A 24,418-nucleotide genomic window follows, 5' to 3' on the forward strand; every position below is an offset into this window, starting at 1 on the left:
CCTAATCGTCGTCTACCAAGGGCCGACTCAATGAATTATTCGACATGGGCTTAACAACACTTAGTATGAATAGTATTTCAAGTTTAGATAAACTTATTAAGTTGGCAAGTTCGCCATTCATTATATTTGAAAGTATAAATCATGTCCATATGGCCCATGGAGCTCGTTGGCCGATGCGACAGTCAAATATTTTCCAAGTTTTTATTTTTTCTAATTAATGTTTTCTTCTAATACAAATTTGTATAATAATCCTTTTTAACTCGCGATCCAAATAAGCCGATAAGGTACGCGGCAGACCGTGAATTTTTATTTCTTTTTGGCGCTTCACTTCACTCTCTCCCCCTATCCCGTCAATCAAACACGCTGCCGCTCCTACTCTGTCTTCACCAGCTCCGGCGGTCCGATGTCCGTTCCTCTCTTCAACCTCGCTCCCAATCTCTCCGTCTCCAGGCTCTGCTTAGGTACTCGATCTTTACCCATCTCTCTGCTCTGCTTTCTTTCCGCTTCACATGGACATGGTCTGTTCTTCTACTCAACTCTTCCTTCTCACCCGCAGGCACGATGACCTTCGGGGAGCAGAACTCCCTCCCCCAGTCCTTCCACCTCCTCGACCAGGCCCTCGATTCCGGCATCAACTTCTTCGACTCCGCTGAGATGTCTGTCAGACTCCCTTTCCCGTTCCTTCCCTCCCTCACCTTATCATCTCATTACATTTTGTTTTTACTATTTCATTCTCAGCCAAATTCGGGTAATGGGTGGAATGGTATCTGATTTGCTTCTTCGTTTCGCAGGTACCCGGTCCCTCAGCGGCAGGAGACTCAGGGCCGAAGCGAGGAGTGTCTCGGCCGCTGGATTACGGATCGGAAAATCCCTCGGGACCGCATCGTCTTGGCCACAAAGGTCTGTCATTTCTTCTAGAGTTGCAGCCTTTTCATTCTCCTTTTCTCGTATCGATAAATAAACGGGAGGAAATTTAGAAAAAGAAGGCGCATTTCATAATTTTGGACATGTTTTCTGTTGGTGACAACATTATTCATTCTTATGGCAGCATTTATTAGTCTCAGAGTGTTTCATTCATCAGAATTTTCCGTTGTAAACTGGGAGTTTGTTTTCTGAAGGTGGATCAGATGAGTAACCCTGTCTATGTTTTCCATGAAGGTGACCGGCCCGTCTGGGCGAATGACATGGATTAGAGGAGGACCGAATTGTTTGAATTCGAGAAACATATCCGAGGCCATTGACAATAGGTTAGTTGATTTCAGCACCGATCAGCAACTTCTGTTTTATTGATCGGGCCAGAATGATCATGGTTCACCCAATCCGATGTTTGACTTGTGTAGACACTATGCATATAACTGCATTCACCACTTATATAACCTGTCGTGTTAATTCCTTCTATGCATGTTTCCTGATGGCTCGTCTGTGATTTTGCAGTCTGTTGCGACTGCAGACGGATTATATTGATCTTTATCAAATCCACTGGCCTGATCGGTTTGTATGTCATTGCTGTCTTTAGTTTACTGTGAATTATGTTGATTGATGGAAGTACATGTCAATAGCTGAATATTTGCCAAAGTCAAATTCTCGTGGAGTCTTGAGCTCATTGCATCGTTTCTATAGATATGTACCAATGTTTGGAGAGTTAGAGTATGACCCCACTCGTCAGTTCAGCTCAATTGGTGTAGAGGAGCAACTTCATGCACTTGGTAGAGCTGTTGCTGCTGGTAAGGTTGGTATAATGGCACTTTTGAGTTTCTTAGCTTTATCATCTTTCATTTGTATAAGATAACATAACCCAAATCTACGAACGGGAACATGTTTCTGTAGATCAGATATGTGGGGCTCAGCAATGAAACACCTTATGGTGTTATGAAATTCCTGCATGCTTCTGAAAGAGTGGCTTCCTATCCTAAGATAGTCTCGGTGCAGGTTGTATGAGCCTCTTTTGTTGAAAGGTCCCTGTCCTTTTCCCTTGAATTATTATCCTGATTCTTAGTTTGTGATCTTTTATGTCAGAACTCTTACAACTTGCTTTGTCGAACGTTCGACTTAGGGTTGGCAGAATGCTGTCATCATGAGAGGTATCTATTTGCAACTATTTAAGATGTGGCCTTTTTTTTTTTTCATGCCACATCGAAGGAACAGAATTTTGTCAGCTGCGATGCAGTAGATATGCTACAATCGTGGTTCTGACTTGATTGCCTACAAAACAAAATACTGTATTATTATGGATTCAGCAGTGGATATTTTATGTTAATCTTAATTTTCTGCCTCAAAATGTGAGCAGATGCAACACTTTTGCTGGTTAAAAAATGTTTTATATAATGCAATGAGCTTACAGGATGCATTTTGTTTTGGGCCACGTTCTGTCTGTCAGATAAGTCGTTAAAGTAGGTTTATCCATGTGTCCTTTGGTAGTGTCCTTTTTTTTCTCCACCTCCATATCATTTATTTATCTCAACAGGATCAGCTTATTGGCCTATAGCCCTCTTGCTATGGGAATTCTTTCCGGAAAATACTTCTCACCTGATGGTGGCCCACTAGATTCTCGGTTGAATCTCTTTAAAGGTGACTGCTACATTATCAGTTTTAGCTCCGAGAACTCGTCAATGTTGCCTTTCGATCATTAAATTAAATTGGTACAATGATTCCATTTTGTGTATATATTTTCATACAGGGAGGTATGCTGAAGGGGAATCAAGATATAATTTATGTAATAGCACCATAAAAGCAGCAATCATGGTAAGTAGAAACCTAATGGTGATACTTTCTATGATGTTTGCCCATCTGAAGATGTATAGTATACTTTTGAATGCTGCTGTTGGAATATCATTTTACTTCTTTGCTCAATCCTAAATATACATATATAAAAGTGTATAAGCTATATTTGTGTTGCAAGTAAATTGCTGGTCCTTTTTTTCTGTTGCGAGCAATAACTGACTATTGTTTGCGTCTTATTACTTGCAGGGTTACCTTACTATTGCAGAAAAATACGGTGTTCATCCCATAGCTCTTGCAATTGGTATTACACCTCTCTCCATGTCTGCTTGCTTTATGCATGCCGTAGTAATTTGTGTGTTGTTCTGTCCTGTTCTCTGGTCATGTTTCTTACCAAATGGGCCACTAGCCTTTAAATCTGTTGTCTATACAGAATTATGAGAGAGCTGAATGATGTACCCTATACTATTATGAGTGAGCAAACTCGATTATGCATTAGTAAGTGAGAAGACTTCAAAATGGACATATCAATGGTATCTATGAATCAACTATATATCCAGATGCTTCAAACAAAATGGGAGCTTGATTTTCATGTTACAGGCCTCATCATGTGGAACATAACCCAATGTCCAGTGCTAAGCCTCTAAGTAGTCGGGATATGGCTGGGACACTGCACATGTTATGTCTTTTTGGTAAAAGGTGAAATATGGATATCAATTTTCTGTGTCTATGAGGAGCTATCATCCGTCATATTATGGTCCTTCTATGCTCTGACTTCTTGATATGCCATTCGGTAAACATCAGTATTTAATTTAGGAGACATGTTTGTTGTTACAACTGACGGATAGGATAGCTTAATCGTGAATGAAGTTTTGCACTGTGTGTAATATTTGACTCGTGAATCACTTTACCTTGTATATATGTGTATGATCTTTACTTACTTTCTAGTACATTTTGTTCAGGCTTCGTGTTGAGACATCCTCTGGTAGCAAGTGCCGTGTTTGGAGCCACCAAGCCTTGGCAGCTTCAGGAGGTTGTTAACACTTGCAATACTAAGCTCTGCCCCGAATTAATCTTGGAAATTAATCATATTCATGCTAGATTCCCTGACCCATGTCCTTGACAGCGAATTGATTCTCCATTGATTTCTTTGTTGTCTCAATGTGAAATGAGTCTTGTCGAACTAGTGTCACAGCCAAGCTGTGTCTTTCATTACCAATGATTACTAATTCGTGTTTAATCACAGGATTTAGTACAGGCCTTGTCGATGGAAAGGCTTCTGCTGATTCTTGTTTCATGTGGTGTAATTTACAAACAGTAATGCCTTTTCCATTGAAAAGTCGACCACCGAGTATCGTATGTGAGCAGATTCAGGTTCACCCTTGAAGTTTGCTTATGTTACAGACGATGCGTTATATCTGCATTTGGAAGGTTTGTCGGGGGGTTAACGATTTAACCAACTTAACGGGGAGTGGTCGCATTCTATTTTTATGACAAACACATATCATATGACATACATATCATATCAGGGGATTGGTTAATTTGTAGCTATGATAATGAAGCATTAGAGCATGCGAGCGGCTATGTGCACATGAATTGGGCCAAATATGCTAGGCTCGGGCTCGGCTCGTTTATTAGTTCTGGGCCTGAGCTCGAGCTTGCGCGAGCCTAACTCTTCGAGTTTGGGCTCGGCTCGTTGTATTTAGTGAAGGCTCGACATGGCTTGTATGGGCTTGTCATGTTAGGGGTGTAAATGGGGGGGGGGGGGGGTGTGTTACGGGTGGGTTTTTCTGAAAAATTTTGGTCCCCGTTTAGTTCGGACCAGTTTTTTCAATACCAAAAAAAAACTCAAAGACCATTTGATGGTATAAAAAACCGGTCACCCATAAGTTCGGTTTTTCCAATGGTTTTTTGTAGACTGAAAATAAAGAGAATATATATTTAAGTTTAATGAACATAATTCATTACTATTCAACACAAAGATCTAAAACAACTACAAAGCAAATAATAAGTCTAAATACTGTATTGATAAGAACATTTTTTTGATAGGTAAATTGATAAGAACATACTCCAATACAAGTTTAACCCATACTAATATGAACTTAACAACTCCAAAACCGATCAACGCTTTTAATTTTTAGGGTTTGAGAGGAGATGGGAGGGAAAGGAAAGTGTCCCTGTGAGTGAGGATTCAGAATGACGGTGGGAAAGGAAAGAGTGATTGTTGATTTTTAGTTTTTAAATTAAAAATTATATGGAAATATTCGTTTTTTGGAAGGAAATATACATTTTAAATAAATATATATATAATATTATTCGGGAGGGTACGGATACCGTCGGTTTTCATCGGTCGGTCCCCAATATTTTTTTGGGTGGGTTTTTTTGCCTCTACAATCTGCCTAAAAGCTCTCTTTGATTTTTTCAGTTTCAGGATTTTCGATTCGATTAGGTTCGAATTTTTCTTTTTTCGGGTTTTAGTACTTTTACTTACACCCCTAATCGCTAGCAGAGCTTGACTCATATAAGGCTTGTGAGCTCGAGCTCGCATGGACTTGGATTGAACTACTATAATAACTCATAATATATATATGTATATAACTTATATATATATATATATATATATATAAATAAAAGGCTCATTTAGTCTTGCGAGCTTCACGAGCTAAATGCCATTGAGCTTGGCTCTCTTGTTTAACTGGCGATCTTGAGCCAAGCCGTATTCGAGCTTTATGAGAGAAAGCTGAATTCGAGCTTTCATCAAGGTCGAACCATTAGCGAATGTCTTGGCTCGTTTACACCCCTAACAAGATCTACGGGTAGTACAACACAATTTTTTTCTATTAGTTTTTCGTTTATATCTTTTTTTGCATGAGATAATAATTTTTATTGTGAAATTGATCCGCTACAATGTATTTTGATAATGTCTGCTTGAGTATTATGTCATATTTAATACGCTGAAAAGAAATGAAAATGATTGGAATGAATATTACTTAAGTTTTTTAAAGGAAAAATCAACCCATCAAATTGGAGAAAAACGACCATTCTAACTAATGAAATGCTCTTTTCAACTTATAAAAGAGACTAAAGCAAGAAATGGAGGATATGATAGCCATTCCATTCCATTTCATTTCTTCCGATTCCGGTGTATCAAATGTAACCTTATAAGATATTGAATCAATTTACGATTACATTATTGAATCTCCTTGAATTTGGCTGTCGGAATCCCTAGGGATCCCTGATTGTGGATGTCATGTCTTTGAACAAAATGGATTACTTGAGCTGCCAGTGTTAATCACTATTACTGTAAACTTTCTTTTTCTCTTAATTCCTTACTAATCCAATAAGTCTCCTGTGACAAAAAAAGATTGATTTTTACAAATCTTCTCTCTAATTTTAAATATATCTATTTTAGGAGTGCAGTTTTTATGGTTTCGATGGGAATTAAGTTCCAATGTGAGCTCATATAATAACACCACTTATATATATAAAAGAAGCTTCAAATAATAATACATAGGCGGCTCATAATATATATATATATATATATATATATATTTCCTTTTCCAAATAATGGGAACTTCATTCACAATTATTAGTTCTAGGAGGATGAAACATGCAGATGCACATATACGGGTGTACTGTAGTCCAAATTGAGCTTCTAAGTAGAAAAAAGTGAAGGGATCTGAGAATTGAAATGTAAAATCGAATCATAATCGTAAAATTTTCTATAAATTTAATAATATACCCCTGACTTTGTAAACATATGTATAAATGAATGGAATATATAAGCCTCATGATATTTATCTTTGTTCAAGTATCAAAAATTATATAAGTTGATATTTCTTCAAAGAAACTTACATTAAAATTTTTTTTTGGGCAACTCTTACTGTGTTTATTTTCATTTGATTTTTCTGTCAATTTGAGTACACATGTCTTTCACAGAAAAGAAGGCCCAAAAGATTTCAGCCCTTCAGCCAAAGAAAAATGAAATAAATCTGAAAAGTTTGGCCAAAAATAGTAAATCTGAAAGGTTGGATGAAAGACAAGGTTGTCATCCTTTCAATCCAATCGGGAAGAAGACGACTCTCTCATGGCCTCACTGTTCCATTCTTCTGAGTAGAGTCATCCGACCATAGGTGGAGAAATTCCATCAGCACGTCGGGCTATGAAGCAATAATATATTTGTTAGTCTTTAAAGGCAGTCACGCGTTCAAGTAATTATTAATTAAATTTGTTACATATATCAAGTTCAGTAATTAGACAGTTTCTTTTCCTTTTTCCAATAATATATGCATCATATATTTTAAGTTCGTATTGTTATATCATAAAAAATTTTGCTTTTATAAGATCATAATTTTTCCTGTGAGTTCTTTATAAGATTTTTTTTTGTAGTTTGTATCCTTTGCCTTGTATGTCCATTTTAACACGATTATATATCGCTTCTTATAGCAATTATTCTAATTTTTTGGGCACATATAAGCTTCTTAACACCATAAAATATTTTCAGTGAATAGCGTTAAGTTTTATACAATATTAAATAATAAAATTACTCTAATTATTAATTATTCAATAAATATTTTGCAATGGTCTCAATTAGTAAGCACGGTATATTTTTATTTAATTGCTTGTATTAGCTATAAATTTTTGTAAATACTCACACAAACTTGATGATACATTTTCTTAATATAAAGTTTTATTTCAAGTACTTAGTTTTTTTATTTTTTATAATTATTATAAGTTCATAAATGATAATAACAATCTTATAATACAAATTAGGTTAATATTCAAATAAATACTTATGGTTAGTGTATTTATTTCTCACTTATTTAATAAAGTTGGGCTTTTTCTAATAAGTCGTTAAGCTATTATATTTTTATAAAATGATTTTAACATGATTAAATCAACTCTTTTAATCTTTATACTGAATTATTTTAATAATTTATTTCATTAATGATAGGTTATTCATTGATACAATAGTCAATTTTACCTATATATATATATATATATATATCGCGCTCAGTTTTTTATTTTTTTTGACGAGCATAATATATCACTTTTTTCTTCATTTATTGATCATATCTTATCTCATATCCACACGTTTCCATCTAAGTATCACATAATGGATTTGATTTTGTCGGTAAGCATACTACGGTAATTAGCATACTATATTCTTTACTAATCCAATAAATGTCTATTGTAACTCACCAGATTGATCTGCAAATCTTCTCTCTAATTCTTAATATAACTTGGAAGGCGGAAGTTAAAGTGATTGCAATATACATGCAAATAAATTAGTTATAATTATAGTAAAATTGCTCAATATTAAGTAAATTACATATATTGCGAGTCAGTTGTGCGTATTTTGACTTTTGAGTAATTAGTTGGCCTAAATCATTTAGGTCTTAGTAAATTAGTTACATTTAAAGTAAATTGCACGGAATAATTTTAAGATTTCTTCACTTACATTTTTAGTAAATTACATAAATTTTGAGGAAATTTCAAACTTTAATAAAAAAATTTGAATGCACGATATGACCACTTTCGATGATTATGTCATAGAATTTTTCCATATAATCACAGCACTAGATCCACGTATGTGGCCATGGCACTTGAAGCTGATGAAAAATTGCTGACCCGATCACTGGAAGTGATGATTTTTGTTAGTAGTAAAACTCTTTCGCAAAGTAATGTTGGGAAGTGTTGATACTGCTGGAAGTACTTTCGAAGGAAACTGTTAATTACTTTGGAAGGAAACTGTTTTAGTGCCGCATCACCAAGACCAATATTTTTGGATTCAAATTTTGTTTTGTTTTTTTTGCTAACTCGGGATGTCTAGGCTTCGCCTCACTAATCCCTGGGGTTCCGTGAACCCCTGGCGACGCACAAAGCGAGTAATCACGCCAAAGGCGCTTTGGTGGCTCCAAAAGGTTTCGAACCTGGGATCAGATGGATATTAAAGCTCATCCTTAACCACTAGATCAAATCCTTTGGAGTTCAAATTTTGTTAATTGAGCTTATAGTGTCTTTGTGTACTCTTCCCTATTGATGTTTTATAATAAAAAAAATATTGTTAAATTAAGAAAAATATTATAGGAGAAAAATTGTTCTATAAATTGAAATTCTGTTAGAACATCAATATTTTGTCCATGTTAGTATATGAAATTTGAATCACATAGATAAAGTACTTGACAATATTCAGATTCATCATATGATGTTTACAAAAAGGACTAAACACAATCAATTTTCATATTTAAAAAAGTAGATGCGACAATGCACCTAATTCATTAATCATTGTTTCTGTTTATTTAAAAGTAGAGCAGACAGTGTACCTAATTCATTAATCATTGTTTATTTATATGAAGAGTACATAAAAAGAAGGAAAATTATTCTGTTTGGACAGAACTGTCCGATCAGGCTTTAAATGAATACAGTTGACTGTAAGTGCAATAAAGTGAACTGGGTTGTATTTTTTAGTCCACTGTGTTTATGTAGAACACCTGGACGGTCCTGTCTAGGACTGAATAAACTTCCAGAAAAGAAAGGCAATAGTTATTTGTCATTTAAAAGTGATTGGAAATGTTCCAGTTGAGACTGTCTATAGGGGAGGGGACACTCCCTAGAACCATAGAAATGTTATTCACACATGAGCAAAACGTTATGCCTGGGAGGGGGCCCATGGAATTCTGGTTGATCCCTCAACTGATAACAAATTAATAATTGTCCTTTTCGTTCACCGAAAAAAAAGGTCCTTTTTGACAAATAATTATCTAATTAATTTACTCATATTGCATCGGAAGAGGGTTAGTCTAAATACATAGAATTGAAAATACACATATGACGCATGCAAGTAAATTACTAGTATTTCAAATAAATTGTTTGAGCTGAGTAACTTATAACTCAAGTTATATAGGTAAATTATTTCAAAATTTTAAGTAAATAAATATATGTACCATATATACACTTAAAACTGAACTATCACGGAATTTTCAACCGAAAAGAATAAACGCATAGAAAAATCGGAATTGGCGAGTCGGATCCTTGACGGATAACTGATTATTAAATGCACCGTACCATAAAAGAAAAATAAAATGATGGCAGGGTATTATATGCGCTTTATTATTTCCTTTTCCATTGTCATTCGTGGTCTTGCATGTCTAGAAGATGACTAGAAAAAAAAAGCTATACCCCACCAACGTGGGTTAGTTAAAGCGGTTTGACGCTTATTTTTCTTAAGCAAGATCTTTATTTCGAGTCTTGTGATTGAAGAAAATTCACGCTGGAAGTGTTTTACTCCTTTAGCGGCCGACTCATCTCGATTGAATTAGTTGGGGATCTAGTGGGCTTTCGGATATCAAGGTACACACAAAAAAAAAATTGACATGTCATAGCGTGAGATCACGATGTTTTAGATTCAATTCTCGCCATTAGAACTTATTGTGTTCTTTATTTCTAGTCTCTTATCCTTTAATAGATCCGTGGACGTCTGTAATGGAATAAGGAATTGCATTCCTAGGTGGTTTTATTCATCCTTTTCTGGTAATAATAGAGATTGAAGTGGAAACAATAAATGCAAAAGTTGCAGTAGTACTCTTGCGCGCGCGCGAGAGAGAGAGAGAGGGAGAGAGAGAGCCACAGCATGTATACACACATTTTAGTTCGACTCAATGCAAAACCCGACCCCGACTATCCAATATCTATCGGAAAAGGAGTAAATCCATAAAAAACGACATCAAGTTAGATATCAGCTGGGGGGTTGGTAGAGATTAGTTGTGTTTGGAATCTCTATACGAAAATTAAACAAGAAGAACAAGCACTCAATCAATAAATAAAAAGAGTTTCGAATGGTAGAACCGGCTCGAGGCATGCTACGCAACGTCGACTTTGGGTAAATTTCTGCCGCTACCTTGATGCAATGTCATGATGACGTTCTACTACAAGAAGTAATGAACCACTCGGGATCTTCTAATGTGCACTTAAACAGAAAATCAAAAGAATTTGAAAAACTCTCGAATGCTCTTGAAAGAATTCTGGAAACAAAAAAAAAAAAATAGAGGAGGTTTTGAAATTTCTTAGTATTTTGAAGGAATTTTGGGATATATGAGAGAGATTCTTAGTAGTGTTTTCATAATGAGAGAAAGGGTACTTATAATTAGTGAAATAACACCATTGTATCCTTTCAATAGACGCACGTGCATTGATCGTATTTATTTTACTACTAAGGTATCACGTATTTTAAACTGAAATATTATCCATACATAAAATTAACTTATCAAATAACTTTGTATTGGTCCGATACGAGCTTGTATCTCTTGCATAAAAGATTAGTTTTAATTTAAAGTCAACCATGATGTACCCAGACAAAATTGTAAAATGAAGATTACAACAAAACGGACATTTGATCCTTAAAACTTCTATATTATTATGTAGAGAGTTTTCAATGACATATATTACACGCTCTAATCCTTTTCACAACCTGATTTGCATCCATTGCTTTGTCATTTTTTTTTTGAGGAAAATGTATAGTGCCCTGAATGTTTAGCCAAATGTGCTTATGCATATTCTCTGTAATATACCTGTCACCAAATGATAGGTGTAATCTTATTTCTTTGTTTTTGTAATTTTGAATTTAATTTCAAATGCTAAATAAACTAATTAACTATATATACAAATAGACCAATATATACAAATGTCAATGAATATAAATATTACAACCAAATTTTTCAATAATTTATTTTGCTAGAAAAAGACGAGAATAAAATACATGTATAGATCTTCAAAATGTTATACATTATTGTGTATATCTAGTTGAATCAACATAGGAAGAAGTAGATTACGTGCTAATGGCATAAAATGGCTTAAATATTGTATTAACTAAGCTGAGCGCTGACAATAATGACTTATCTTCAATAGTAATAGCATTAGAGAATTAGGATGCGCTCTAGATTCCCTTTCCCTTTAGCTGTAAGAATTCGGGAGCACATTTTAAACCCTAGGAGATCTTTCTCCATGAAATTCTGCACAATAAGTTTCAATTCTAAGAGAAGTAGAGTTCGAGATATAAAAAGAAATATATGGGGATCATAAGGTCGCACTAACAAAAGGTAAAATACTTATTGTTATGACTCACTATTTATATGAGTAAATTTGGAAGTGGAGAATTGAACATGTCTAAATAAATATATTCCAAATCGTGGAAAACACTCTTAATATAAACTTCATTCTATTCTCCAGATTCATTTTTTTTGCAACATATATTTTTAACATTTGTTATGCCATATATTAAGAATATCTGGCTGAAACTGCTGGAAGTACTTTCGAAGAGTAAATCCATAAAAAAGAGTAAATCCATAAAAAACTCCATCAAGTTAGATATCAGCTGGGGGGTTGGTAGCGATTAGTTGTGTTTGGAATCTCTATACACGAAAATTAAACAAGAAGAACAAGCAATCAATCAATAAATAAAAAGAATAAGTAGAAAGAGTTTCGAATGGTAGAACTGGCTCGAGGCATGCTATCGCAATGTCGACTTTGGGTAAATTTCTGCCGCTACCTTGATGCAATGGCGTGATGACGTTCTACTACAAGATATAATGAACCACTTGGGATCTTCTAATGTGCACTTAAATAGAAAATCAAAAGAATTTGAAAATCTCTCGAATGCTCTCGAAAGAATTCTGGAAACAAAAAAAAATGAGGAGGTTTTGAAATTTCTTAGTATTTTGAAGGAATTTTGGGATATATGAGAGAGATTCTTAGTAGTGTTTTCATAATGAGAGAAAGGGTACTTATAATTAGTGAAATAACACCATTGTATCCTTTCAATAGACGCATGTGCATTGATCGTATTTATTTTACTACTAAGGTATCACGTATTTTAAACTGAAATATTATCCATACATAAAATTAACTTATCAAATAACTTTGTATTGGTCCGATACGAGCTTGTATCTCTTGCATAAAAGATTAGTTTTAATTTAAAGTCAACCATGATGTACCCAGACAAAATTGTAAAATGAAGATTACAACAAAACGGACATTTGATCCTTAACACTTCTATATTATTATGTAGACAGTTTTCAATGACATATATTACACACTCTAATCCTTTTCACAACCTTATTTGCATCCCTTGCTTTGTCAAAATTTTTTTTTTTTTGCGGAAAATGTATAATGCCCTGAATATTTAGCCAAATGTGCTTATGCATAGCTTCTCTGTCATATACCTGTCACCAAATGATAGGTGTAACCTTACTTCTTTGTTTTCGTAATTTTGAATTTAATTTCAAATGCTAAATAAACCAATTAATTATATATACAAATAGCCAATATAAACAAATGTCAATGAATATAAATATTACAACCAAAGTTTTTAATAATTTATTTTTCTAGAAAAAGACGAGAATAAAATCCATGTATAAATCTTCAAAAATATTATACATTATTGTGTATATCTAGTTGAATCAACATAGGAAGGTGTAGATTACATGCTAATGGCATAAAATGGCTTAAATATTGTATTAACTAAGCGGAGTGCTGACAATAATGACTTATCTTCAATAGTAATAGCATTAGAAATTCGGGAGCACATTTTAAACCCTAGGAGATCTTTCTCCATGAAATTCTGCACAATAAGTTTCAATATTAAGAGAAGTAGAGTTTGAGATATAAAAAGAATGGTGGTTATAATGTCGAGCTAACAAAAGTTAAAATATGTATTGTTATGACTCGCTATTTGTATGAGTAAATTTGGAAGTGGAGAATTGAACATGTCTAAATAACTATATTCCAAATCATGGGAAACACTCTTAGTATAAACTTCATTCTATTCTCCAGATTCATTTTTTGCAACATATATTTTTAACATTTGTTATACTATATATTAAGAATATCTGGCTACAGAGGAAATTTTTTTTGGAAATTTTAGGCATTTATTTTCTAGGTGATGTTCTTGAAAGAAAATCGAAGTTCATGAGGCTTAATTTATGAATAGTGTTATCTAGATATTGGTCCAAGTATAACATATTCATATACGAAAAGCGTAAGGAAATAAGAAGGAAATTATGCTTAAGAGATGAATTCTTTCAATGAAGCATGAAATCATCTCTCCATATATATATTTTTTATTTCGAAGAAAAATGAGACTTAAAATTATAGGGAAACAGAGACTTTCTGCCATACCAAGTTGAAAGCTTCCGCAGTTTCCTCGACAAATCCTCTGCAATTCTCATCAGGTCAAAATAATGAGGAGATAGTTGTACTCACACCCACAGACAAATCCATAACCGTCTTGATCAAAGATACTCATCGTTATATTGTTCCAATCCTTATATATGTATTCCATTAAGAAGGCCAAGGATAGAAAATACTCTTTGATCTTAAATAAAATATAAAAGAAGATGACAATCGACTTGTCTTCTAAGTGCTTAACAAAAATGTGTTCCTTTGAAATTATTCCAAACAACCTATTTCTTTCATTCGGTGATATATGAGTTTCAACTTCCTCGAACATCGAACCTGGGCAGTTTACCTGTGACCTTAAGCCAAGATTTGTAATGCAACATTCAATCATTGAAGCAACATTCCACAACTCAGCCACTTACTTGAACACCACTTCAAGCCCTCAAATTCATGTCAAACTATCATGAATCTGACAAAGAATCGTCATGCAACTCAGTTAGCACAAAGACACACGACCTCTACTTATCAAAATCGAAGAAAACAAGCACGGATCAATTGAAGGATCATCAATCATCTCAGCCACGCATAAACAGTTAAATTCGGGATTTCGAAATCTCACCGTGCCTTACCGATAGTCAGGTCAGTGCTGCTGGTAGGTGGAGAGGAAAGATGAGCTGAGGCTCGAGCTTCTTGCCAGGAAGGAACTAAGACTCATCAGGACAGAGGTAGGGCCGCTGCAATGGGGAGCTCAAGTTGTGCCTTAGGTTTCGTGGAGTGACAACAGCGAGGTGGAGCTGCATGTGGTGGGGGAAGCTGTGAGGAAGAAGAGGAGGGGACCGAGCTGCTACTGCTGTGGTGGCGGTCGGGGGTGGAGTTGCCATTGGAACTGAGCTGGGGAGGAAGAGGTTGCTGGAGTTCTAGTGACTGTGAACAGAGAGAGAGACAGGCAGATCGAGCTAGAAAGAGGAGAAGGAGATCGGGACTTAGCTGCGTTCTGGCAGGGACGAAACAAAAAAGTAGAAGCCACTAACAATGCTTGTAGATCTCATTGTAGTAATTCGGACAGAAAGTTAAGGACTTGATTTTTACATTGGAACTTAGAGAAGCAATAAATGGATTGAGAGAAGCAAGATTATCAGGATCGAGATAATGTGAAAAATTCAAGTGCAGTAGCTGTAGTAACAGTCGCCTTCCATTCTGGAAATCAAGCAATCATTCAAAATTAGCGTCGTAGCACTAAATTGATATAATATATCAAAAGAATGGTCAAGCTGACAAGCTCAGGTGATCTACCCATGACTACTTCGACACTGTCCAGAAAAATTCGAAGCTGAAAGGAGATATCGAGTAATACAATGGATTTGAAAGTACCATCACGAGGATGAGCAGAAACATATTGGTTTTAAAGTTGAGTAGAGTAGAGTTTTGGTTTTAATTAGTTTGTAATGATTGTGTTGTTGAATTATGGGATAAAGTGTGAAAAAATAATGAATAGTTGAAAGAAAATAACGATTGTATTTTTTGAATTGTGGGAAAAGTAATAACGCAGCCAAGTAGCAATCAAGTTTTCTCTCAAAAAAATAATTTACAGAAGCGTCTTACTATACGGGTCCAAGAATCCTACGGGGTGAGAAAAATGGAGGATCCATCATCCCGTCGCATCTTTGTATCCTATAATGGGCATTGTATATGTATGTCCTTGCCTCCAGAATTAAAAAGGAAACAAAAAGATAAACATAATCAAGCCATATTTATTTTCCACATTAAGACTATCATAGTCTATTGGACAAATACTTTATTGGCTGCGAATGAATATATTGTCCTAGAATCCAAAACTGGGAGTCAAATTACTAACGAACCACTACTTTAAGTTGTTCAACCAATTGCAATGATCATTGGAAAAAATCAATTCAGTCTATACCTCTGTCTGTGACGATTTTTTTTTTTTTGTAAGTAGTTGCATACTTTAACAGATTCAAATATGCACTTACTGCAACTTAAAATATGGCGTCATTGGGAAGAATTGAGTTCTGTGTGACCCTCTGTTCCATCGCTACGCAGCATCCCAATCTGCAACCAAGCCCATGAAAAAAAGTAAAAAAACATTTTCCTCAAAGAGTAACGGAAAACCTGCAAAACATTTTGAAAATTTTAATAGTTTTTTTAAGGTGATTAAAATAATTAAAATAATCTCAAAATGCCCATGCCAATGAATTGCTACATATTGCTGACCTGAAATTGTGGCCCCGACCGATGGCCGTTAATTTTGATGTGGAGTTTCTTCACGTAGTGCGGACATTTGTAGTTGTCCTTCGTGTTCCATCCATACTGGTGAACCCTCCCCTCGGCTATCCCAAGCCCTCTAATGTGTAGAACCAAGAACACGAAAAAAAAAAATCATAATTGTTCGGCAATTTTTGTGAATGTAAAGTTTACAGTAATATCAACCGATGCCATCTCAATGATATGATAATGGTTCGTGCAAATTACCATGAATTAGAATGCGGCTGGAAACTGAATAAAAAATGGACCGAAATCCTCTTTTGTGAGCAGTGAATTTTCTGTATTTACAAGAACTCTTACCTGAGACCTTGCTTAAGCCAACCTAGTGTTGAACCACTTAGACCAATCCACATTGATAAGTAACTGTCTGTTAACTTTTAATAAATAAAAAAAGAAAACTGGCTTTCAAGTTTTTAACTACCATTTTCTTGGGCTTTAATCCAGAAGGCTGAGCATGGCACATCTTTCTTTCCTTACTTCCAATTATGGTCTTCTCTTTTTGGGGGCCGTACCCATCACTTGCCCCCCAGTTCAAGACTTTGGGACGAAGTCTCTCTTAACTGTCTTGTGTGGTCGTTTTGGATGACTTATTCGTAGAAGACCACACAAAAATGCTACATGAGAGTAGTCTGGTAGTTGGTGTAACACTTTCATCCCAAATTTGCCCATATTAAAATAACACAGTTTATACTAATATGTGGTTTAAACGGTTCGGCACTTGTTCCCCTTAAGCAAGTCTCGGATTCGAGTATTGTAAATAGAAAAATCAATGTTGGGAGAACTTTACTACCTTAGTGGACAGACTCGCTCAAATTGGATTAGCCGGGACCCGATGGACTTTCGGATACCATGATACACACCGAAAAAAAAAACATAGTTAATTGAGTGGTATCAGATGAGAAAAAAAAATTAAGGCTACAACCGCAAATTCACACATTACCTTTACTACCCATTACAGCCAAAACAATCTCATGATTTTCGCATTTTGCCAACCCTACTTAATCCTATACTTCTTTATGGCCTAGCAGGAAAGAAGAAAAAAAATTATGTAGGGAAACACTTTGATAGAGACTATGTTGCAAGACAATATTCAGATTTTAGCAATCTTATAGTTTTCGCATATATCCATGTTTTGTGGGCGATATGATACATCAGTTGCTCCAGGAATTTCTTGAGTCTTGAATGCGACTGAAATGCTGGGAGAAAAAGATAAATAATTTGGTATTTTCAAGTTCACGCCATATATTAGCGCGTCATGCAAGATCCCTTCCTCCATTGCCCATAAATCCAACCCTATTCTGATATTTTAATCACAATTTTCAATGTAATTATAATGACATTATTTTGCCAATACCAAAATAAAGAAATAATCCATACAATTTTGAGAAATGAGCATTATCAAATTAAATTTCTCATTGCGCCAATTAAAATTTATATATGATAACTAATGACTTATTAATCTATTTATTTTGAAAAAGCGAATAATATATTTTATTATATTATATCATATTTAAAAACAATCTTTCTTAAGATAATCTATGCAATGCAATATCTTTAAGCTAAAAGAAAGTAATTGTGAATATTTATTTTTTTTATTTTTTTGAAATATTATATAAAAATAAAACAACATTTTTCATTTAAAGTGTTAGCGTTGGAAACAAAAGTCAAACTTTGTCAAGTATGAAATTATATTACGGGAGCTTATTCTGTTCAAGGGTAGAATAGATCAATGATAAGATAGTTGACTGGAGTAAAGTGCAGTCGATTATATTATATTTTCAGTCGACTATGTTATTCTGGAGCGGTTCCGCCTCGGGACTGAATAAATTCCCTTACATTACCGGGTTCTAACTTCAAAAATATTACTTGATTCTATGTGAAATTCGAAACTTCATTTCTTAAGTTTTATTATTAGAGTAGATATTTTTTTTTTCAAACTTTAAGTTTGTGTGTCACTCTATATTAAAAATGGTGGGGTGCGTCCGATATTTTCATATTGTCAAAATTGCCGCTGTACTCTCGCTTGTTCACCAACGGTTGCTTTTTTTCTTTTTCCGTCGTTTCGCTGCAAACCAACGCTTCCCTTCGCTCCTCTTTCATACGCTCCCGCACGCTGCCTCTGCTTCTTCCGCCCGTCTGGGCACCTCCATTCTGCCCCATCTGAGGACCCCAGTTGTGTCCCGGCCTTCTTCTCAGTTCAAAACCCCGTTTGAGACCCGTCATTATCGGCCCATCTGCCTCCGCACCGTTGACTTGCAATCTTCCTCTGGCCCCTGGTGCCCAGCAACCCGCCCTGCCATCCCCCCCTTTCCCCAGACGATCGGTGTGCTAATGGATCTTGTCGATGCACATCCGCCGCTGTCTTTTCCGGCAGAAGGGCTTGATGCCTCTACTTTCTCGCTCCAGCCAGTCCACGCCACGAATATGCCACCGGCTGCGGGCAGCAACATCACCAAAGGTCACGACTTCAAACGATCGCGCCTTTTCAGCATCAACGGCTCCCTTGGCTTCCGCCTGGTGCCATGTTCCATTCTTGGCTGTATTCGTGATGAAGCTGTATAAATTTTGACTTGGGTATGTTATTACTTTTTCTTTGCTCTGATTCTCAATTCTATGTTGGTTTTCAATTAGTTTATCGTGGCGAATGTTTAGCTTGCATAAATTGTTTAGTAAATTGTTTGAGAGAACTGTCTTGTGTAATTTCAGGCATGGTGATAGGATACTTGATGTCTACGATAGAGCTATCAAAAGCACTGGCGATTCTCACATTCAATAATCCCATGCAGCTGCAACAAATCTCATAAGATGGTGAACTGGTGCATATTTGCAAATATTTTTTTGTATAATGTTTTAATGTATCAAGGTCTGAGTTGAAACTACAATAACAGATATGCATCTACAGAAATCAACAGGTAATTTACATTTTTGTTTTAAATTATTATTTTCAGTGAGAGTGCTTTTTATCGTGCTTTCTTATTTCATTAAATCAATCAGACAGTACGTTGCATGTATAATGTACATGCTATTACACTAGTACTCTTAAAAAAGTATATGCAGTACCTGCATGTAATCTAGGGTTATTGGCATTTATGCTAGCCTGAGCATTTGCAGCATGTTTTTAGTCGCAACATTATTAGCGATCGCCATGACGATCATGAGCTGTTGGTGTTTTAGCGACATTTTATTCAAGATTGCATTGTTTTGCCCCATCGGGCATCTCAAAAAGTTATTCTGTAATTAATTTCCCAATAGTTCTATTAGAGTTTGGAAGACATACCGTGAGTGTACAATTTATGAACAAGAAAATTCAACAAGCCCTGTAAGTTATGAAATTGGTTTAGAACACTTCAGAGTATTTGCTTGTATTCAGAGCGTGAACCCAGGTCACTATTTATAGGTAAATTTAGTATGACCATAAGCTAAGAAGCGGCTTGGTCTAGTCAGTATTGCCCTAGAATTGGGACTGATAAATTCTTTATTTGATTCTCACCCTAGGACTCCCCATGATCCTATGTACCTTCCCTCATGTATTCCCTTCCAAGCTGATGGGTCTCATTTGCAATGGAGAAAAGATGACATTAGATGAATGACTCATTCAATCTTGATTTATTTTCTTCAATAAGTTGTCTTTATTGTGCACCCGTTGACCTTTAATTTTTCTTCGGCTATCTATAGAAATGGAACTTCCATTCCTGAGCTTAATTGGTTCATTTTGCCCTTTCTTAGTTGAGCCCGCAACTCCCCACTCCTCATTTCTACCCTTATGCAAATTAACTCTTCATATTTCACACCAAATTATGAAAATAACCAGCTAATATTTCGGCTCTAATTCTTGTAGGAAATTCGAACAAATCAACAATTAATGTGGGCCAGCTTCTAGACTAAATCATTCGTTCTACTTATTAATTATCCACATATTAAGCATTTAACTGGCATAAAGATATGAAATTTGACGAGCTTATTTTATTAATACCATTTTTTGTCCAAGAGACATAGTCGAGCTACAATTGCGTTTCCAAATTATACATATCAATTTCTCGAGCACATATAATATTAGAAACTTTCACTAATTTGATGGCAATGCCTCACATAATATGTTATGCACATTATCATTTGTGTTTAAATTTGATTGTTGCTTGGTAATGTTATCCTTTTTCGATATTCAGCAAGGGCCCACAATGGGAATATGTTCCTGTAAGCTGCACAGTGTTGCATACAGTTCCTCATGAACACTCCCAAAAGTTCCTGCAACGGAATTATTGGTTTTAACAATAATGTACAACCATGTGAAAATGGTAATATCATACACATCGTTATGTTTTTTTTTTCTTTTTTGCTTTATCACGGGGAAATCTTTGCAAATACAACACATTTTGTTTGGCAAGTGCTCAGAAGGGCCTCTCAAACAATAATAATTTTTTTCCACCGAAAAAAAGAATAATAATTTTCTGGAAATTTTGAACGATTTTTACTAACCATAAATGTTGTCCATTAGAAAATGCCGAAAGATTTGCATTGGATTATGTACAAACCTGCTGGGGATAATCACCATCATGCAACTGAGAGTTTATTAGCAGCTTCGCAGCTTGGTGAAGGGGAATTCCAAAGTGTCAAAAGCTTACACACAATTCACCCAAAAAAAAAAAAGCTTGCGTACAAAACACAATCAATTATGTATCATATGAAGAAGAAAACGTTAGAAGCTGACCTGTTCAGAGTAAATCAGACCCATCAAAGCCCACGCAGTTTGTACCAAATTTGATGTATTTCCTTCCAAAGGTACATACTCCTGGGACATAATTTAGTTGCAGAGAGCTCATATTTAAATAGTCAATGTCAATAAGCTGGATAAAGTCGCCACAAGAATCTTGAACTCGCATAAAGATTACCTTTTTGGGGCAACTAAGGTAGCTCTCTCCCCACCCGCCATCTTCCAACTGGTTTTCAAGCAGAAACTCCACAGCTTTACGAATAGCTACACAATTGTCGTAGGTTTTGCCTGCAGCTGCTAGTCCTCCTAAAGCAAACCATGTACCATATGTGAAACAAACTCCCCAGTTCCCATACCTACAGAACGTACTACAATTATGCTAGGCCTTTGAGATAAGTTGAATATCTGCTATGAATATTTCATAGGGGAGAGAGAGAGAGAGTTTGGAGAATAAGTTACACAAACCATGAACCATCAGGTAACTGTATGCTCTCGAGATATTTTGTAGCATTTGACATGAAATCATCAATCTCTTTCGTCCTATGTTCCAGGTAAAACTTCTTGAACAGCACTAAAGCTTGGAGTGTTGCTGAAGTGCACTCTACACCTTCGTACTCAATTATAATGTCAGCGGATACTTCAGTTGGATTGAAAAGCTACTAGTAGGAGAAAAAACTTACTTTAGAAGGAAGAAAAATGTAGAGTGGCGAAAGCATTATGACTAAGATTAAGAAGTCAATATGTATACTCTTTCATCAATTGTGTAGGATACTTACTTCTAACCAGTTCTTAGACCCTGCAGGTTCCCAACCTGTCACCCCGCCATTTTTACTCTGTAACAAGTGGTGGACTCGAGTTTGTGGATTCAACAACCAATTTTATTGAACTTAGCAAAATTCTATTAACATTAAAGTTCATGAGATAGCATTCCATGTGGGTCTCATTCAAACCTGTAGATTCAAAATGATGTTGATAGCATCATAGAGTCGCTCAGGTTCCATCTTTTCCCCAACAATTTCTGGGGGCAATAGCGACAAAAGCAGGCAACACTGCACATGAAAGTATATTAGATGAAATGGATCCTATTTAAAAAGGTTAAAAAGAAAAGGAAATAACGGTTACCTTTAAACCTTCAGCTGTGCAATCTGAGACTTGCCAGCCGTGATCTCGATCAGCAAAAGTCCATGAGCCTTTAGAAATATGGCGGTACATGCTTCTGAAGTCCCCAAAAGGATTATCCTTGACCTTAAATATTCAAAATGATAGCAACATCAATTCAGTTGTTAGCATGGAGCCTTTAAATGAACAAGATGAGAGTGGCAGAGTTGTGTTTCGCAACGGAGGAACCAAGCAAATTACTTGAGACTTTTTTATGAAATCATGTCCTCTCGCGAGTACGGGTCCCATCTCATATGTAAGACCGCTAGCAAGCAATGCTTGGATCGCAAAGGCTGTGTCCCACAGTTGGCTTCCAATACTCTACAGATATATCATATGAGAAAGAAAACAATCAAGATTGACATATAAATTCCAATAGTTCAAATTGAATCCATTTTGGGAATCACGGACAAGCATTTTCATTCCATCTTCAGCAATCCAAAGATAATCTGGGATCCTTGCAAGATGCTTCTTGAAATAATCCCCATCTGGGTCATCCACCCAACAAGCAAGCATGCAGAGTACCTGTTTGAAACAATTTAAACTAATAAGAATTTCAGCCAAGTTCTTTGGCATTGCTCATGAAGGGTTTGTTTCTCACAAAACTATTCCTTCACCTTCTCGACACATCCGATGTCAAGATATTGACTGTTCTCATCTTCATAATGAATATGCTTCATGGTAACTTGAAGTGCCTTGTCTCTCAACTTGTTTAAGGGCCAACAATTAAGGAATGGCTCAGCGAATATGTATAAACTGTCCCAAAGCAGGTCTTGAATTAAAGGATGGGGATAATAGAGATCTTCCTGTAAAAAGCCATCTCAAATCAATTGTTTTTTCTTCTCAGTCCTATGGTAGGTATTGGAAGTTGATAATGTAGAAAACTCACCTTGGCACAAAGATGGCGGGCTTTTCGCCAATTGATGGCTTCATAAGATTTGAGTGTGAAGCTCTTCCCTTAGCTCTTGAACAAGAGATGTGATTGGTCCCACAAACTTCTTCCCATACAAGTAAGATATGGGATGGTAAGCCAGCCGACAATAGCACCATATTTTCGCTGCAAGTTTTCGGATTAGGACAAAGAAAATGTTTTTGAAGTTCAAGAAAGTATATCAATGACCAATCAAAAACTCCCAATATCTCCATCACAATTAGATGTAGACAAAAAACAAACCAATGAATAACGTGGCATTAGGAAAATGATTTGTCTTCAATCTACTTATTTTGAAGTTTTTATTTATAGGCATTTAATTTACAACTTAATTTGTTAAACTTATCTAACCATCATCCCTTAGTTGGTCTTTCTTCTTCTTTACTATTAGCTCTTATTTAACTTTTTAGCGCTTCAATTATTGAAATGAGTGGAAAAATAACATACAGATAGCCAAATCTTGCCCCATGAGGGAATGTAGGTGGCCCCGCCGTGGTCAAGGATCCACTTACGTGCTCTAGCACAAGCATTGTCTTGGCCCCCATCAGGCCCTTCTCCAAGGATGCGCATGCATATGTAACTCAGAGTTGTACCAAACATAGTACTATCCCTCTATGTGAAATCCCCAACCCCCATCTTCGTTCTGCAACCACAGACAATTGTTAACTCAAACTTTCCCTTGACAAAAGTGGTTTTCACGATGGGGATGGAAGATTTTCAACCACATCTATGGCTATTCATTCCTAAAATTATTTGCAACCGATACATTCACATAAACTTCTTCTTCTTTTTAAAGACTCCCTGTAAAATTTTCAGAGGACTTATAAGTGATTGGACCCATTTCCAACTCAAAATCTCAAACTGATAGACCGTGGTACCAAATATCTTATAAACCTATTAGATTCTTTTTAATTTTTCCGTGTGAAATTCTTATTCTCAATACCCTCCCTCACGTGGTAACGTGTGACTTTGACTCTTCACCTTTATGTGCCATGTGAACTTGAAGACCCGCCTTCAAGAACTAGCTACGAGCCAGGCATGTATCTTCCATGCTCGAATAAGGGGGGACACACACTAACCACAAGTTCCACACTTGGACTTAAACCAAACAAACAAGCCTCGCTCGGGCCAACACGGGCGCACTTTTAGCTGCCCTCGACAAAGAAACATTAGACTTGGTGTGGTGTGAACCCATATGAGCGCTCATAAGAGTAACTTGATCTTGAATTTCCATTGAGCTTATACGGATTCAGGCCAATTTCCACTTAAAAATTCAAGTTAATAAATGACTGTACTCAAATCTCATATAAACCAACAAATATTCCTTCATGTGAGATTAATATCCTCAATATCTTATACCATGCAAAAGCTTGATACTTCCACCTAATACATATTTATGTGTATCTCTTTAGGCGATTAATGGAATTAAGTCTTTCAGCTAA

At 35.8% G+C, this 24,418-nt stretch overlaps 1 protein-coding gene and 1 pseudogene across 1 annotated transcript; one reads left to right on the plus strand and one right to left on the minus strand.

Moving 5' to 3' along the window:
• The first annotated feature begins 270 nt into the window (after positions 1 to 270).
• LOC116189558 (protein tas-like) lies at positions 271 to 4,057 on the plus strand. The gene is made up of 12 exons (XM_031519269.1): positions 271 to 461; positions 557 to 656; positions 792 to 900; positions 1,159 to 1,247; positions 1,435 to 1,491; positions 1,621 to 1,729; positions 1,828 to 1,929; positions 2,017 to 2,081; positions 2,465 to 2,568; positions 2,678 to 2,742; positions 2,968 to 3,022; positions 3,681 to 4,057. Exons 1-12 carry the CDS (start codon positions 404 to 406, stop codon positions 3,839 to 3,841), a joined length of 1,074 nt encoding a protein of 357 aa, XP_031375129.1. The 5' UTR covers positions 271 to 403; the 3' UTR covers positions 3,842 to 4,057.
• Positions 4,058 to 20,295: 16,238 nt separating this feature from the next.
• On the minus strand, positions 20,296 to 23,616 carry LOC116188918 (annotated as a pseudogene).
• Positions 23,617 to 24,418: the final 802 nt, after the last annotated feature.

Source organism: Punica granatum, chromosome 8 (assembly GCF_007655135.1).
Source record: "Punica granatum isolate Tunisia-2019 chromosome 8, ASM765513v2, whole genome shotgun sequence".
NCBI lineage: Eukaryota > Viridiplantae > Streptophyta > Magnoliopsida > Myrtales > Lythraceae > Punica > Punica granatum.

Bases quoted from the DNA above. Each gene is read 5' to 3' on its own strand.
- LOC116189558 (XM_031519269.1), top strand. From the start codon at position 404: ATGTCCGTTCCTCTCTTCAACCTCGCTCCCAATCTCTCCGTCTCCAGG. The intron at 462-556 runs GTACTCGATCTT...TCTCACCCGCAG, and splicing joins CGTCTCCAGGCTCTGCTTAG to GCACGATGACCTTCGGGGAG. The intron at 1,930-2,016 runs GTTGTATGAGCC...CTTTTATGTCAG, and splicing joins CTAAGATAGTCTCGGTGCAG to AACTCTTACAACTTGCTTTG.